At 38.3% G+C, this 17887-nt stretch overlaps 1 protein-coding gene across 6 annotated transcripts in view; it reads right to left on the reverse strand.

The window, feature by feature from the left end:
- Positions 1-1954, reverse strand: part of GCFC2 (GC-rich sequence DNA-binding factor 2) — a 75098-nt gene extending 73144 nt beyond the window's left edge. For 2 of the 6 annotated variants that reach the window (XM_007119319.4, XM_007119317.4), the window contains exon 1: positions 1603-1953. In XM_007119319.4, the coding sequence (XP_007119381.1) occupies positions 1603-1873 (271 nt within the window). In that variant the 5' untranslated portion in view covers positions 1874-1953. Of the gene's footprint in view, positions 1-1563 lie in introns of all 6 variants that reach the window. The other 4 variants (XM_007119318.4, XM_007119315.4, XM_028496852.2 and 1 more) reach the window with 3 other exon arrangements.
- Positions 1955-17887: the final 15933 nt, after the last annotated feature.

A 17887-nucleotide genomic window follows, 5' to 3' on the forward strand; every position in this document is an offset into this window, starting at 1 on the left:
AAAAAAAAAAAAAAAAAAGAATTAATAAAAATTTATCTTAATTCCTAAGACGGTAAATATTATACATATAATACACAGTAACAAAAGCTCTTTGGGATCCTTAATTATTCTTAAGAGTATAAAGGGCACACCTTTAAGACCAAAAGGGTACGCTTAAGACCAAAAAGTTTGAGAACCACTGTTTCACTGTTTTAGAAGACAGGAGAAGAGGCAACTCCTGGCCCCCCACCATTAAAGTTTAACCAGATGACTCTTACTTATAAAGCAAAAAATATTTTAAAAGTCATCAGAACTTCAGATAAACAAGTGATTATAACAATGACTAAGAAATCACCAAAATCACTTGGACTAAAAATAGTGGGGAGAAAATTTTTTTACCTCAAGACTAACCAAAAACTATATTGTTTTTTTTTACAGATACTTTTTTATTTATTGAAATTATACCATGTATACTGTCTTGAAAATAACAATAAATTATGTAACATATCATTAGCAACATAGGTTTGTTTTCTACATGGTTATTTCATCCTGTGACAAGCCAGAAATGCTGAATCATCATTCTATTGGTGGCATCATCCACAGGTGACAAATTGGAGATTCTACTCATGTCAACAGCCCAGGGATTACCTCAATTCATTAAACCCGAGTGTTAGGTATCCTGGAGAAACATGGTTTACAGACAAAAGTAGGTAAAAAGTGCCATTTATCTGGAGAAGCTGGTTGCTTTTAGGGCCTTTACTACGAGCTTCACTATTGAATTTTTTTAGAAGTTCCTTTTAGAATGAAACATAATCTCAAATATTTTTATGTGTGTCTGAGTCAGAAGTTAATGTATTTAAACTTCAAGACCTTACCCATACAAGTTCCTTCCAAGTCCTTGTTCCTGTGTTTTTATTTCTAACTTTTCCTAACTATATAGTTTTATTTTAAACTATATTATTATTAAACTCCAATTCAAACTAGAACACATCTTATGTAAACAAGTTTATGCTGCTTGAATTCTATTTTTAAGAACGCAAACGTACTTCAAAATTACTACATTGTATTTAACACCATTACTGGTACTCTGCAGGGTCACCAATCTGTTGTTAGTGGCATATATTGCTATTTTTATCTTTTCTTTAAATAACCGATTAAAAAACAAAACGCAAAAGAAAATGTCCCAAAGCCTGTCACCTAAATTTTTCTAGTGTATCGTTTTGCTTGTTTTTGAGGAAAAGAATTGGGGACAGAAAGTACCTTCACCTACCTAGGAGTATTAGGAATTTTTAAAATCTTCTGTGACGATTTAGGTTCTTCATAAGCATAAAATGCAGCACTAAAGCTATACATAATTGGTGAGGGTTTATCTGACAGTGCAAACACGGAGAAGCCCAAACCTTGCAGTATTCTTTCTACTCCCCCAAGGGGCCCAATACGGAGATGCAGGCAGCAGGCCTGTGTTCGCAGGCTGGTATCTCCGCGATTCATCGTTGTTTGTGACTGGCAAAGGGCTGTAGAAACCTTTAGAGAACCCCGCAGGCTCTTTCCCCATCCTCCCCACACCCCGTCCCGGGCACTCACCCTGCTGCCCCGGGCACGCACCCTGCTGCCCCGCGTCACCTGGGACGTCCGAGCCTCCGTCCAAGCGCGGAGCCGCTCTCGCGGCGTGCCGGGAACTGGCCCAGACCCGGCCGCGGCTCCGACCCCGGGCCCGGCGGGGTAGTTCCGCCGCTTCCGCGCGGCCTCCTCCAGACGGCAGCCCTTCCTCCGCAGGGCCCAGGTTTGCCTGCTCCCCCGGCGACCCGGGTTCAGCAAATGGCTCCTGGGTGCTGTCGCTGTCACTAGATTCCGCTCGGCGCTGCCGGAAAGTCCTTTCCGGCCTGTGAGCCATAGCAGGTTCACTTCCTGCTCTGGCTAACCCAGGGATACAGCAGCCACCCAGGAGCGCGCTTCCGCCTCCCGCCTTTCCGCCGCACGCGTGCGCCCGACCCGCGCGTCTTCGACTCCAGCTTCGCCATGCGCATGCGTGCTTTGCTTCCTTCGATCTGTTCGACCGAGTTCGGTTCCCAGGGCTGAGGTCTGGACATGTAGAGCGTTGTCTTTACTTTGCAAGGCCAGCTTGTGCAGATGGTCGCAGAGAATCTCGCTGACTTCCGGAGGTGAGTTCCACGGAAAGCTGCTCTCACAGGCTCTTCTTGTGCAAACCCTATCTGGGAATCAGGCGTTATGCCCACATCCTGGACTGGGACTGGATCTGCTCTTCTACTTTATGGAGAGAGTGAAGTTCTCTCTCCAACCAAGAATTAAAACAGACAAAAAACAAGCAAAAAACCCGCAGGTGTGTGTGTGTTTGAGATTGTCTCTGAAAGCTAAACAGTAAAATCTACACAGTAAAATCTGCACATAAATTATAGGTGCACAAATAAACAAAACTCAGATGATTGCTTCCAAGCATCAAGGCTTCAGTCGAACCTGGTTAAATACATTGGTCCATAAGAAAAAAAGTGTATTTGAAAAATGGGGATGTTATTTAAAAAAGAAGCACAGAGATAAGGACGGCCCCACAGAATTACCTTTAGAAACAGGTAAAGAGCAACAAGAGAGCAAGAAGCCTTTTTAGGTACCTATAATCATCACTGCTTTATATTATTTGCTCTTTCTCATGAATACGAGGAATTTCTTCCCCCAAGACGGCATGAATAATGCCATATATCTTATTTGCCCCCACTATACTTATTTACAATACTAGCTTATTAAATTAATCAACTGGTTATTAGGAAACTTTGCATTATTCATCTTTTATATAATTTAGAATTGCAGAGGTTAATAATTGAAAGAAAATTGGCATATGAAATATTCCCAGCTTTTGGAAATCGTTTATCCCTAGTGAAGTGACATTTTATTCTGCTTCTCTAGCCATTGATCAGTGGGTTCTGAGCTCGCTCTAGTGAGAAATGTGCTACTTACAGAAGGATTGTGTCAATCTTTTGGAAATTGCCTCCTTTCTCATAATAGAGCTACGTTTCCTTCTCTCTTGTTATAAGTAACGGATATATTTTCATTTTTAAGCCAAACCTACATCAGATTTTCTCAGAGAACAAATTTTGAGAAGTGTTATTAATAAGTTATTATTCTCTCCTTTAGGAATTAAAAACACTTACTGTGGAAATACATCCACAAAAGTATGGACCTAATTTTGTTTTCATTTTTTCAGTATCTATTTTTGAGCACTTACTATGAAGGTCTCTTGTCCTGGGCCCAAAGTATCATGATATACATGGGGGTCATGCTCCCGGTGGTCAGGTGCTATTAGCCAAATTATCCCTACAGTTTGGCTTGTTGGAAATTACTTGTTAAAAAAATGATGCTCAAAGTTCTTAACGTAAGATCTACACTCTTAACAAATTTTTAAGTGTATAGTACAGTATTGTTAATTATAAACCAATGTTGTACAGAAGATCTCTAGAACTTTTTCCTTTTAACCAAAACTTTTTACCTGTTGTACTTTAACTCCCCATTCCTCCTCCTCCCTGCCCCTGGCAATCACCATTCTCCTTTTTGCTTCTATGAGTTTGGCTATTTTAGGTACCTCATGTAAGTGGAATCATGCAGTATTTACCCTTCTGTGACTTAGCATGTCCTCAAAGCTCATCCATTTTGTCACATATAGTGGGATTTCCTTCCTTTTTAATGCTGAATGATATTCCATTGTCTCTATATACCACATTTTCTTTATCCATTCATTGGACAATAGACATTTAGGTGGTTTCCATACCTTGGCTATTGTGAAGAGTGTTGCAATAAATGTGGGAGTGCAAATATGTCTTCAAGATCCTGATTTCAATTCTTTTGGATAAATACCCAGAAGTGGGATGGCTGGATCATATGGTAGTTTTATTTTTAATTTTTTGAGGAACTTCCATACTGTTTTCCATAACAACTGCACATTTCACATTCCCACCAACTGTGTGCAAACATTCCAGTTTCTCCACAACCTTGCCAACACTTGTTGACTATTGATTGATTGACTGATTGATACCGGCCATCCTAACAGTTGTGCAGTGATATCTCATTGTGGTTTTGATTGGCATTTTCCTGATTAGTGATGTTCAGCATCTTTCACATACCTGTTGGCTTCTTTGGAGAAAGTCTATTCAAATCCTTTGCCCATTTTAAAATTGGGTTATTTGGTTTTGTTGGTGGTGGTGGTTTTGTTTTGTCATTGAGTTGTAGTATTACCTTATATATTTTGGATATTAATCTCTTATCATATATATGGTTTGTCAATATTTTTCTCCCTTTCCATAGTTTTCCTTTTCACTCTGTTGATCATTTCCTTTGCTGGGCAGAAGCTTTTTAGTTTGATGTAATCCTACTTGTCTATTTTTGATTCTGTTGCCTGTGCTTTTGGCATCATATCCAGTAAATCATTGTCAAGAACAATGTCATGAAGATTTTCCCTTAAATTTTATTTTAAGAATTTTACAGTTTAATATTTTATGTTTAAATGTTTAATATATTTTGAAATGATTTTTGTGTATGGTGTAAGATAGCATACAATTTCATTCTTTTGCATGTGGATATCCAGTTTCCCCAACACCATCTGTTGAAGAGACTATTCTTTCCCATTGTGTGTTCTTGGTACTTCTGTCAAAGATTAGTTGACCTTATATGTGTGGGTTTATTTCTGGGTTCTCTATTCTGTATCATTGTTCTATATGTCTGTCTTTATGGCAGTACCATACTCTTTTGATCATTGTAGTTTTGCAATAGGTTTAAAACTCAGGAGATATGATGCCTTCAACTTTGTTTAATTTCATAGAGTTCTTTTGGCTATTCAGGGTGTTTTGTGGTTTCAGATGAATTTTAGGATTGTTTTCCTATTTCTGTAAAAAATCAGATTTTAATAGGGATTGCTTTGAATATGTAGACTCTTTGGAGGTAGTATAGACATTGTAGCAATATTGTCTTAGACACAGGATGTCTTTCCCTTTATGGTATTTTCTTTAATTTCTGTCATCAATGTTTTGTGGTTTTCAGTGTAGAAGTCTTTTACCTCCTTGGTTGAATTTATTCCCAAGTATTTTTTTCTCTTTGATGCTATTGTAAATGGGATTGTTCTCCATATTTTTGATTGTTCATTGTTAGAGTGTATAAATGCAACTGATTTTTGTGTGTTGATTTTGTATTCTTCAATTTTGTTGAGTTTACTTATTCTTTCTAACAATTTGTGTGTGTGTTTGTATGTGTGTGCATGTATAGTTTTTAGGGTTTCCTATATATAAGATTAAATAATGACAATTTTACTTCTTCCTTTCTGATTTGGATACCTTTTATTTCTTTATCTTGTCTAATTGCTCTAACTAGGAATTTCACTACTGTGTTGAATAAGAGGTGAGAGTGGGCATCTGTCTTGTTTGTGATCTTAGAGAAAAAGCTTTCACTCTTTCACCATTGAGTATGATGTTAGCTGTGGGTTTGTTGTACATGGCCTTTATTATGTTGAAGTATGTTCCTTCTATACCTAATTTGTTGAGAGTTTTTATCATGAAAGGATGTTGTATTTTGTCAAATGCTTTTTCTGCATCTATTGAGAGGATCATATTGTTTTTACCTTTTATTCTATTTAATGTGGTGTATCACATTTTTGATTTGCATATGTTGAATCATCCTTGCATCCTGAGGATAAATCCCACTTGATCATGGTGCATGATCTCTTTAATATGTTGTTGAATTCAGCTTGCTAATATTTTGTTGAGAATTTTTGTATCTATATCCATCAGGGTCTATATTGGTCTATAGTTTTCTTTTAGTGACCTTATCTGGCTTTGGTGTTAGGGCCTCTTAAAATGAGTTTGGGATGGTTCCCTCTTCTTCAGTTTTTTTGAAATAGTTTGAGAAGGATTGGCTTTAATTCGTCTCTAAGTGTTTGATAGAATTCATTAATGAAACCATCTCATCCTGGACATTTCTGTGTTGGAATGTTTTTGATTACTGATTCAATCTCCTCACTTATTATTGGTCTGTTCATATTTCCTATTTCTTCATGATTCAGTCTTGGTAAGGTGTATGTTTCTAGGAATTTATCCATTTATTCTAGGTTATCCAATTTGCTGGTATATAATTGTTCATAGTAGTCTTTTATGATCTTATGTAATTTTGTGGTAACTTTTGTAATGTCTCCTCTTTCATTTCTGATTTTATTTATTTGAGTCTTCTTTCCCCCACCCTGTGGTTAGTCTAGCTAAAAGTTTGTCAATTTTGTTTATCTTTTCAAAAAAACAGCTCTTAGTTTTGTTGGTATTTTTTATTTTTTCCTGTCTCTATTTCATTTACTCTGATTTTTGTTATTTCCTTCCTTCTGCTTATTTTGGGGCTTAGTTTGTTCTTTTTTTTAGTTCCTTGATATGTAGTTTATTTCGGATCTCTCTATTTTCTTAACATATACGTTTATAACAATAAAATTTCCTCTATTAACTGCTTTTGCAGCATGCTGTAGGTTTTGGTGTGTTGTATTTCCATTTCCATTTGTTTTGAGATTTTTTAAATTTTTATTTCTTCTTTGAACTATTGGTTGTTTAGGAGTGTATTGTTTAGTTTCCACATGCTTATAAATTTTCCAGCTTTCCTCTTGTTGGTTTCTAGTTTCATACCACTATGGCCAGAAAAGATACTTTATATGATTTCAATCTTCTTGAGCCAGCTGTTAATCTTGACAAGTAAGCTGTTTTTAGTTGGCTCACAGCCTTACCTTCCAGGAGCAGGTGCTTCGGGTAACAAATATCCTTGTTCAGCCCAGTATTTTTTAGCATGAAAAACAAGAAAATATAATTCTTTCAGAATTATTTAACTTAGGGACCAGAAAGCATATTTGATCTCAGTAGGGAATTGTTTTAGTTTCACTTCTTATAAGAGTGAGATTTAAAAGCACTAATTTTTGGTAGGCAATAAAATAATAATAGCAGCCAAAATTTATTGAGCAACTACTATGTGTCAGGTATTATGACAAGCACTTAACATATATTATTTCATTTTAAACTCATAGCATCCTTACTAGTTGGAGCATTATCCCTGGTTTCTTGGATGAGGAAACAGAGGAACAAAGAGAAAAATTAAGAAAAGCTCCCTAGGACAGATGTAAGCATCATGGTGGTGTGAGATGGTCTTTTAATCTGCCCCCTTTAATCTACAACAGTTAAACATCCCTAACTCAACAAATGTTTCTTTGCCCAACACAGCAAGATGCTGGAGAGTTCCATACATCTGTACATCTAAAGGTGGGTGGACTGGAACACATAGAGGAGACAGAACCAGAGAAAAGTAGAGGTGGTGCTTATAATCCTGACCCTCTGGCCATGGGGACTGAGCCCCAGAGAGCCTGGAAGCAGCAGGGGAGGTAGCATATGTGTCTCCAGCATCCTGACCACAGTGACATCTGTGGCCACAGGGGACCAGGCAGAAGCAGCAGTGGGGCCTGTGACCCTGTCTTTCCAGCTGTGGAGGTGCCCACAATTCTGGCTCCCTGCCCACAGCATTGGCGCCCCCAAACCTAAAAACCCTGGATATGGCAGAGGTGCCTGTGACCATGGCTCTACCTGCCACGCTTCATCTCCCTCTGTGTGACCCAGGCAAACTTGGATGTGATGGAGGCATCTGCCATCCTGGTGGCCTAGGTGGTGATACCACTGACAGCAGCAACACTGGCAGCAGCAAGGCACCAGTGACCCTGGAGACACAAGCAGTGATAATGAGGCCATTGGCAGCACCTCTGGAAGAGGAGGTGGAGGGTAGAAAGAAGGTGGATTCTCAAATATAGCCAGAAGCATCTCAGGTAAGAGAAATCAAAAGCTTGTGCTCTAGTGCCACTTACTGAAAAGGAAAATAAAGACCTCTAATTACTACCTGCTGAGTTGTTAGAATCCAGTAGAAAATACTTTACCTGAAGAAGAAAAGTGTTCACTACTTCAAATGCTCTGGCAGAGCAACAACTTTCAAGCACCATGAAAAAACACAATAACAGAGTATTACAAAAGAAAATGGCAATTCTCCAGAATTCTGATCTAACTGATAACATTAAGAAACTCATTGAGTTCTAAGAAAACTCAGAAAGGCAGTTCAATGAGCTCAAGAATAAAATTAACGAACAAAGGACTACTTTATCAAAGAGATTGAAATTCGAGCTCAAGAATAAAATTAACGAACAAAGGACTACTTTATCAAAGAGATTGAAATTCTGAAAAAGAACCAAACAGAAATTCTGGAGATGAAGAACTCAAAAAATAGATGAAGAATGCATTAGACAGCACTGAAAATCAAACAGACCATATTGAAGACAGAATTTGCAAGAACAAAGATAGATATCTAGAAATGATACAGGTAGAAAAGGAGAGAGAGCTAAGTTTAAAAAATGAAGAAATTCTACAAGAACTATCTGATTCCATTAGGAAGGACAACATAATGATAATAGGTATCTCAGAAGGAGATGAGAGGGAGAAGGGAGCAGTGAGTTGATTTAAAGAAGTAATAGCTGAAAAATTCCTAAACCTGGGGAAGGAAATAGGTATATAAGTCAATGAAACTAAAAGAACACTTAATTGCCTCAATGCAAAAATACCTTCTCCAAGACACATATTGAAACTGTCAGAAGTCTATGACAAAGAAAGAATTTTAAAGGCAGCTGGGTGGGGTGGGGGTAACCTACAAAGGAACCCTCATTAGGCTATCAGCAGATTTCTCAACAGAAACTCTACAGGCTAGGAGAATGGAATGACATACTCAAAATATTGAGAGATAAAAACTGTCAGCCAAGAATACTCTATCCATCAAAGTTATCCTTCAGATATGAAAGAGAAATAAAGGCGTTCCCAGACAAATAAAAGCTGAGGGAGTTCATCACAACTAGATCTGCCTTGCATGAAATGTTGAAAGGAACTCTTCTACCTGAAAACGAAAAGGCAAAAAAGTACACAAAACATTGAGTAGGGTGATAAATAGACAGAATCAGAAAATTGCAACTCTGTATCCAAATAGTTTGTTAAACAATTATAGCATAGAGGATAAAGAGAGAAAGCAGGAAAAAAATAACTATAGCTACTTCAATTTGGTAATGAACTCACAACATAAAAAGGGATAATTTGAAACAACAAAAACATAAAAGAGGCAGAAGAAAAGGACAGAAACAGTAAAGGAAAATGAAGATAAGATGCCATCAGCAGAAAAAGGACTATTTTATCTATGAGTAATTTTATACAAACCTCATGGTAATCACAAAACATAAATCTGAAACAGTGACATGCAATATAAAAAGAGAGGAAACAGAAATATCACCAAACCAAAATGGCAGACAAAAACACAAGGAAAAAGAAACAACAGAAATATAGAGTAACCAGAAGACAAAAGATAAAATGGCAGTACTAAGTCCCCATTTATCAATAATCACCCTAAATACAAATTAGTTGAATTCATTAATCAAGAGATACAGAGCGGGGCTTCCCTGGTGGCACAGTGGTTGAGAGTCCGCCTGCCGATGCAGGGGACATGGGTTCGTGCCCCGGTCTGGGAAGATCCCACATGCCGCGGAGTGACTAGGCCAGTGAGCCATGGCCACTGAGCCTGCACGTCCGGAGCCTGTGCTCCACAATAGGAGAGGCCACACCAGTGAGAGGCCCGTGTACCACACACACACAAAAAAAAGAGACACAGAGCTGATAGATGGATTAAAAAACAAGCTCCAACTATATGCTGCCTCCAGGAGACTCATCTCAGCTCTAAAAGCAAACATAAGTGCAAAGTAAGAGGCTGAAACATGATACTCAAAGCAAATGGCAGCCAAAAGAAAGTGAGTGTAGCCATACTCATATCAGATAAAATAAACTGCAAACCAAAAAAAGTAGCGAGAGACAAAGGCAGACATTATATTATGATAAAGGGGGCAATTCATCAAGAAGACATAACAAGGGCTTCCCTGGTGGCACAGTGGTTGCGCATCTGCCTGCCGATGCAGGGGAACTGGGTTTGCGCCCCGGTCTGGGAGGATCCCACATGCCGCGGAGCGGCTGGGCCCGTGAGCCATGGCCGCTGAGCCTGCGCGTCCGGAGCCTGTGCTCCGCAGTGGGAGAGGCCACAACAGAGGGAGGCCCGCATACCACAAAAAAAAAAAAAAAAAAAGAAGACATAACAGTTATTAATATATATGCATCTAACACAGGAGCACCATAATATATAAAGCAATTATTAACAGACTTAAAGGGTGAAATTGACAGCAACACAATAATAGTAGGGGATTTTAAAACCACACTTACATCAATGGATAGACCATTCAGATAGAGAGTCAACAAGAAAACAATGGCCTTAAATATAGAACATTCCATCCAAATACAGCAAATACAAATTCTTCTCAATGGAACCTTGAGAATCAAGGTCAGACCATATGTTAGGACATAAAACAAGTCTCAATAAATTTAAGAAGACTGAAATAATATCAGCATCTTTTCCAATCACAATGGTAGGAAACTACATATCAACTACAAAAAGAAAGCTGGGAAAATCACAAATATGTGAAGACTAAACAACAGCCTATTGGGTCAATGACGATATCAAAGGAGAAATTGAAAAATACCTGAAGACAAATGAAAATGAAAATACAACATACCAAAATCTGTGGGAGGCAGCCAAAACAGTTCTAATAGGGAAGTTCATAGTGATAAAGGCCTACCTCAAGAAATAAGAAAAATCTCAAACAATCTAATTTTACACCTAAAGGAACTGAAAAAGAAGAACAAATGAAGCCCAAAGTCAGCAGAAGGAAAGTAATAATAAAGATCAGAGTGAAAATAAATGAAATAGACACTACAAAAACAATAGAAAAGATCAATATAACTAAGAGCTAGTTCTTTGAAAAGGTAAACAAAATTGACAAACCTTTAGCTACACTCACTAAGAAAAAAAGAGAGAAGTTTCAGATAAAGTCAGAAACAAAAGAGGAGAAATTACAATGGATACTACAGAAATACAAAGGGTTATAAGAGAATACTATGAATAGCTATACAACAACAAATTGGACAACCTAGAAAAAATAGCTAAATTCATACAACCTTCCAAGACTGAATCATGAAGAAATAGCAAATTTGAATATACCAATCACTAGTAAGAGTAAGTAAGTAAGGAGATTGAAACAGTAATAAAAAACCACCCCCAAAACAAAAGTTCAGGATCAGGGAGCTTCACAGGTAAATTATGCCAAACATTCAAAGATTTAATGTCTATCCTTCTCAAACTCTTCCAAAAAATTGAAGAGAAAGGAATGCTTCCTAACTCATTTTATGAATCCAACACTCCCCTGATACCAAAACTACACAAGGACAACACACAGAAAGAAAATTACAGGCCAACGTCTCTAACGAACATGGGTGCAAAACTCCTCAATAAAATATTAGCAAACCAAATACAACAATGCATTAAAAGGATCACACACCATGATCAAACGGGATTTATTCCAGGGATGCAAGGATATTTCAACATCTGCAAATCAATCAACATGATATACCACATTAACAAAATGAAAGGTAAAAACCTCATGATTATCTTAATAGTTGCATAAAAACCATTGACAAGATTCAACACACATATATGATAAAAACTCTCAATAAAATGGGTATAGAAGGAATGTACCTCAACATAATAAAGGCCATATATTTTAAGCCCACAGCTTACATCATACTCAATGGTGAAACTGAAAGCTATCCCTCTACAATCCAGAACAAGTCAAGGATGCCCACTCTCACCACTCTTATTCAACATAGTATTGGAAGTCATTAGAGCAGTTAGGCAAGAAACAGCAATAGAAGGCATCTACATCAGAAAAGAAAAAGTAAAACTATCACTCTTGGTGGATGACATGGTTTTATATATAGAAAACCCTAAAAACTCCACCAAAAAACCATTAGAAATAATAAAGAAATACTGTAAAATTACAGGGTACAAAATCAATATACAAAATATGTTGTATTTCTATACACTAACAACAAACTGAAAGTAAAAGAAATCAAAACAATCCCATTTTCAACTACATCAAAAAATAAAATACCTAGGAATAAATTTAACCAAGGAGGTGAAAGATCCATACACTGAAAATTATAAAACATTGTTGGAAGAAATTGAAAAAAACACTAAGAAATGAAAAGATATTCCATGCACATGGATCGAAAGAATTAACATTGTTAAAATGCCTATACTACCTAAAGCAAACTACAGATTCAATATAGTTCCTGTCAAAATCCCAATGACATTTTTCACAGAAATAGAACAAAAAAATCCTAAAATCTATGTGGAACCATAAAAGACCCTGAATAGTGAAAGCAATCCTGAAAGAAAAAGAACAAAGTTGGGGGTATCATACTCCCTGATTTCAAATTATACTACAAAGCTATAGTAATCAACACAGCATGGTATTGGCAGAAAAACAGATACATAGATCAATGGAGAACTGAAAGCCCAGAAATAAATTCATACATATATTTTCAGTTAATTTAGCACAAAGGAGTAAAGAACATATGATGGAAAAAGGATAGTCTCTTCAAATGGTATTGGGAAAACTGGACAGAATGAAAAAGAATGAAACTAGATCACTATCTTACAGCATACACAAACATCAATTCAAAATGGATTAAAGGCTTGAATGTAAGACCTGAAACCACAAAACTCCTAGAAGAAAACATGGTCAGTATACTCTTTGACACTGGTCTTAGCAATATCTTTCTGGATATGTCTCCTTAGGAAAGGGAAACAGAAGGAAAAATAAACACATGGGATTACATCAAACTGAAAAACTGCTGCCCAGAAAAGGAAACCATTAACAAAATTAAAAGGCAACTTACCAAAAGGGAGAAAATTTTGCAAATCACATAACCAGTAAGGAGTTAATATCATATATATTTATATAATATGTAACATATATAACATAGCTATATAGAAATAACCTAAGTGCCCATCCACGGACAGTGGATAAGGATGGACAGTGAAATACTACTCAGCCATAAAAAGATAAAATCTTGCCACTCACAGCAACATGTGTGGACCTTGAAGGTATTATGTTACGTGAAATAGGTCAGAGAGAGAAAGACAAATACCATATTATTTCACTCATATATGGACTGTAAAAAAAATCAATGAACAAACCAAAACAAACAAACACCGCCCCATATAGATGCAGAGAACAGAATAGTAGTTACCAGGGGGCAAGAGGGGTAGGAGGAAGGAGAAATTGATAAAGGGGTCAACTGTTTTGTGATGAATGGAAAAACTTTTTTTGGTGAGCATGCTGTAGTGTATACAGAAGTTGAAATATAATGTTGTACACATGAAACTTATGTAGTGTTACAAACCAATGTTACCTCAATAAAACACTTACATTAGAAAAGAAAAGTTCCCAAGTTAAAGTACTAGCTAGAAAGTCATGGGACAATGATTCAAATCCAGGCAACATAATCTGAATCCTTTTGTTTCAACTACTACATGACACATCACAAGGGCAATTTTCCTCAAGGAAATGCAGCAATGTGAAATAACTCATGCTGTGGTGACCACAGCCTGTTCATCCATTGCAATCAATTTAAGATCAATATACATGGCAATTTAGTAAGATGAAAAGATATAACAAAGAACAGTGTCAAGGGTGATCATGAGTGACATTCATTTTGAATCTTTTGCCCCTTAATTCTAGACAAAAAATTCTAGAGCTTTGCTTCTATTCCAACAATCAGTTTTCTAAGTCCAAGCTTCTTTTCAGTGCCTCAACTGGAGTTTTTTAAAATTGAGTTTTTATTTCCTATTATGAACTGTGAAATACATCCATAAAAATACACAAAACAAAAATGTACAGGTCATGGACTTATTGCAGAGCAAATCCCTCTGTAACCACCATCAAATTAAAGAGACAAAACATTGCTAGCACTCTAGCAATCTCTTTTATGGCCCCCGTTTCAGTCCCCATTTCCCTCTCACTGCTTCTCAAAGTAATCATTATAATGATTTTATAGTAATCACTTTCTTGCTTAAAAAACGTTTTACCACCTAAACATGTGTCTTTAAACACTATGGTGAAGTTTTGTCTGTGTTTTTGAACTTTACATAAATGGAATCACCATGTGTTTATTGTTTTGGGCCTGGACTTTTTCTCTTTTTGCTTAATAGTGTTTGCATTATATTTCCACATTTCTCTGTGTAACTGTAAGCCAAAAATGGTTTTTACTCCTGTGCAGTACTTCACTGTATGAGCATACCACAGTTTATCTATTCTAATGTTGATGCTTGGTAGTTTTTAGGTTTTCACCACTGTTTTAAGGAAAAGAGACCAGTCTTTCCCTCCTGTGTAAGGAAGAACACAGTTATCCTCCTGTGTTTTCCCTTTACTCTCACATTACTACCACACTTAAAATGCTTCTGACACCAAGTGTTTGGGAGTTTCTCCCACCAAAAAATTTTGTGATACCAGTTGGATATTCTACAATTAAACCAAATTGTGACACTGTTTACCTGGGGATAGCATCAGATCCACTGGTTAAGGGCCCAGTCCCATGAGACTATCCCCCACTTCAAATGCCAATCTTCAGTAGTAGGTCTCCAGGTTACCCACAACTTCTGTATGACCTGGCTTAAGATCAAAGGTTCTCATGGATTTCTCCCTATTGGATTCAATTATTTGCTAGAACATCTCACAGGGAAAAAACTTACCAGTTTGCTAAAGGATATGATAAAGGATACAGATGAACAGCCAGATGAAGGGATACGTAGGGAAAGGTCCAGCAGTGTTTTGAGTACAGGAACTTCTGTCCCCTTGGAGTTGGGGTGTGTCTCTCTCCTGGTACTTGGATGTGTTCACTAACCTGGAAGCTCTCTCAACCCCATATAATTGAGATTTTTATGGGGGCTTCATCATATAGGCACAATGGATTATTAACTCCATTTTCAGCCATTCTCCTTTCTGAAGAGAATGAGGAGAGCAGGGCTAAAAATTTCAAACTTCTAATCATGGCTTGGTCTTCCCTGTGACTGGCCCTCATCCAGCAGCCCATCCAGAGTCACCTCACTAGAACAAAAGACACTCCTATAACCCAGGAAATTACAAGATTTTCAGGAGTCCTGTGTCAGGAACTGGGGTCAAAGACCAAATATTAGAACAAAAGATGCTCCTCATGCTCTTATCACTTAGGAAAGTTCAAGGATTTCAGGAGCTCTGTGCCAGGAGCCAGGAGCAGAGACTGTTACTGAATCAAACTTGAGTCCACTCACCCAACACACAGCAAAGCCTATTTACCAACACTGGGTTGTAGTGAAGGAAAGTACAGCATTTACTGCAGGGCCAAGAAAGGAGAATGGGAGGCTCATGCACAGAAGACCCAAAATCCCTGTTGGCTTTCAGGGAAAGGTTTTAAAATGCAAGGTGAGGAAGAGGGTTGCAAGGTGCTTGATCAGCTCGTGGATATTCTGATTTGTTGGTGGTGAGGTAACTGAGTGGTGTTTCAGAGTCAACATCATCAACCTTCTAGTTCCAGCTGGTCTGAGGTATACATGCTGGTGGTCAGCAGTTAACTTCTTTCACCTGTTGGGGGTTTTAGTATCTGCAAAACAACTCAAGGGTATGGCTCAGGATATTATGTATAACCTTTAAGGAGGAACTAGAAGTGCTTGACTTGTCTTATGGCTAAACTACTATTATTGTTTCTTGCTTGACTGTTTTCCTTAGTTTCTGTATTTCTCTGATTAAATTTGCTCATTGGCATTCAGGGAAGGTTTTAGGAGGCTAAAGCTCTTCTAAAAACAAGAGGCAGGGGACATGGGGATCTGTTCCTGGGAAGGCTCCATAGGGACCTATAATAGAAATATATATATATATCTCTATTATCTCACAGCCATATTTCAAATAATATAGTCATTAAATCTTATACTGTCTTGGGGTAATGTTCACAGTTCTGTTGGGTATTGTCCTATGAGTGAAATATTGGGATCATGGATTATGCATATCTTTAATTTCAGTGGAAAATTCCAGCTTTCCAAGGTAGTAGCCACCTAAATTTATACTTCCATAAATTTACATGTATAAAAGTTTTCATGATTCTTTATCCTTGCTAACACTTGGTATTGTCAATTGTCTTACTTTTAGCCTTCTGGGTCTTGATGGCTTTAATGAGAATTTCATTGATTACTAATGAATAAGAGCCCTTATTCATATATACATATAAATAACATATATAGGAGAGGACTGGCGGCGTGAACACAGCCTGAAGGGGTTAGTGCACCACGGCTAGATGGGAGGGAGTCCGGGAAAAAGTCTGGACCTGCCGAAGAGGCAAGAGACTTTTTCTTCCCTCTTTGTCTCCTGGTGCACAAGAAGAGCGGATTAAGAGTGCTGCTTAAAGGAGCTCCAGAGACGGGCACGAGCCGTGGCTATCAGCGCGGACCCCAGAGACAGGAATGAGATGCTAAGGCTGCTGCTGCCACCACCAAGAAGCCTGTGAGCAAGCACAGGTCACACTCCACACCTCCGCTCCCGGGACCCTGTGCAGCCCACTATTGCCAGGGTCCCGTGATCCAGGGACAACTTCCCCTGGAGAACGCACGGCACGCCTCAGGCTGGTGCAACATCACGCCGGCCTCTGCCGCCGCAGGCTCACCCCGCATCCATACCCCTCCCTCCCCCAGGCCTGAGTGAGCCAGAGCCCCCGAATCAGCTGCTCCTTTAACCCCATCCTGTCTCAGCGAAGAACAGACACCCTCAGGCGACCTACACACAGAGGCGGGGCCAAATCCAAAGCTGAACCCCGGGATCTGTGTGAACAAATAAAAAGGGAAATTTCTTCCAGCAGCCTCAGGAGCAGTGGATTAAAGCTCCACAATCAGCTTGAAGTGTCCTGCATCTGTGGAATACCTGAATAGACAACAAATCATCCCAAATTGAAGAGGTGGACTTTGAGACCAAGATATATTATTTTTTCCCCCTTTTTCTCTTTTTGTGAGTGTGTATGTGTATGCTTCTGTGTGAGATTTTGTCTGTATAGTTTGCTTTCACCATTTGTCCTAGGGTTCTGTCCGTCCATTTCTTTTTTTTTTTTACTTTTCAAAAAAATTTTTTTCCTAATAATTATTTTTTATTTTAATAACTGTATTTTATTTTATATACTTTATTTTATTTTATCCTCTTTCTTTCTACTTTTTCTCCCTTGTATTCTGAACCGTGTGGATGAAAGGCTCTTGGTGCTCCAGCCAGGAGTCAGTGCTGTGCCTCTGATGTGGGAGAGCCAACTTCAGGGCACTGGTCCACAAGAGACCTCCCAGCTCCACATAATATCAAATGCCAAAAATCTCCCAGACATCTCCATCTCAACACCAACACCCAGCTTCACTCAACGACCAGCAAGCTACAGTGCTGGACACCCTATGCCGCACAACAACTAGCAAGACAGGAACACAAACCCATCCATTAGCAGAGAGGCTGCCTAAAATCATAATAGGTCCACAGACACCCCAAAACACACCACCAGACGTGGACCTGCCCACCAGGAAGACAAGATCCAGCCTCATCCACCAGAACACAGGCACTAGTCCCCTCCACCAGGAAGACTACACAACCCACTGAACCAACTTTAGCCACTTGGGACAGACACCAAAAACAACGGGAACGACGAACCTGCAGCCTACAAAAAGGAGACCCCAAACACAGTAAGATAAGCAAAATGAGAAGACAGAAAAACACACAGCAGATGAAGGAGCAAGGTAAAAACCCACCAGACCTAACAAATGAAGAGGAAATAGGCAGTCTACCTGAAAAAGAATTCAGAAGAATGATAGTAAAGATGATCCAAAATCTTGGAAACAGAATAGAGAAAATGCAAGAAACATTTAACAAGGA

This window comes from Physeter macrocephalus, chromosome 12 (genome assembly GCF_002837175.3).
Source record: "Physeter macrocephalus isolate SW-GA chromosome 12, ASM283717v5, whole genome shotgun sequence".
In the NCBI taxonomy this organism is placed as follows: Eukaryota; Metazoa; Chordata; class Mammalia; order Artiodactyla; family Physeteridae; genus Physeter; species Physeter macrocephalus.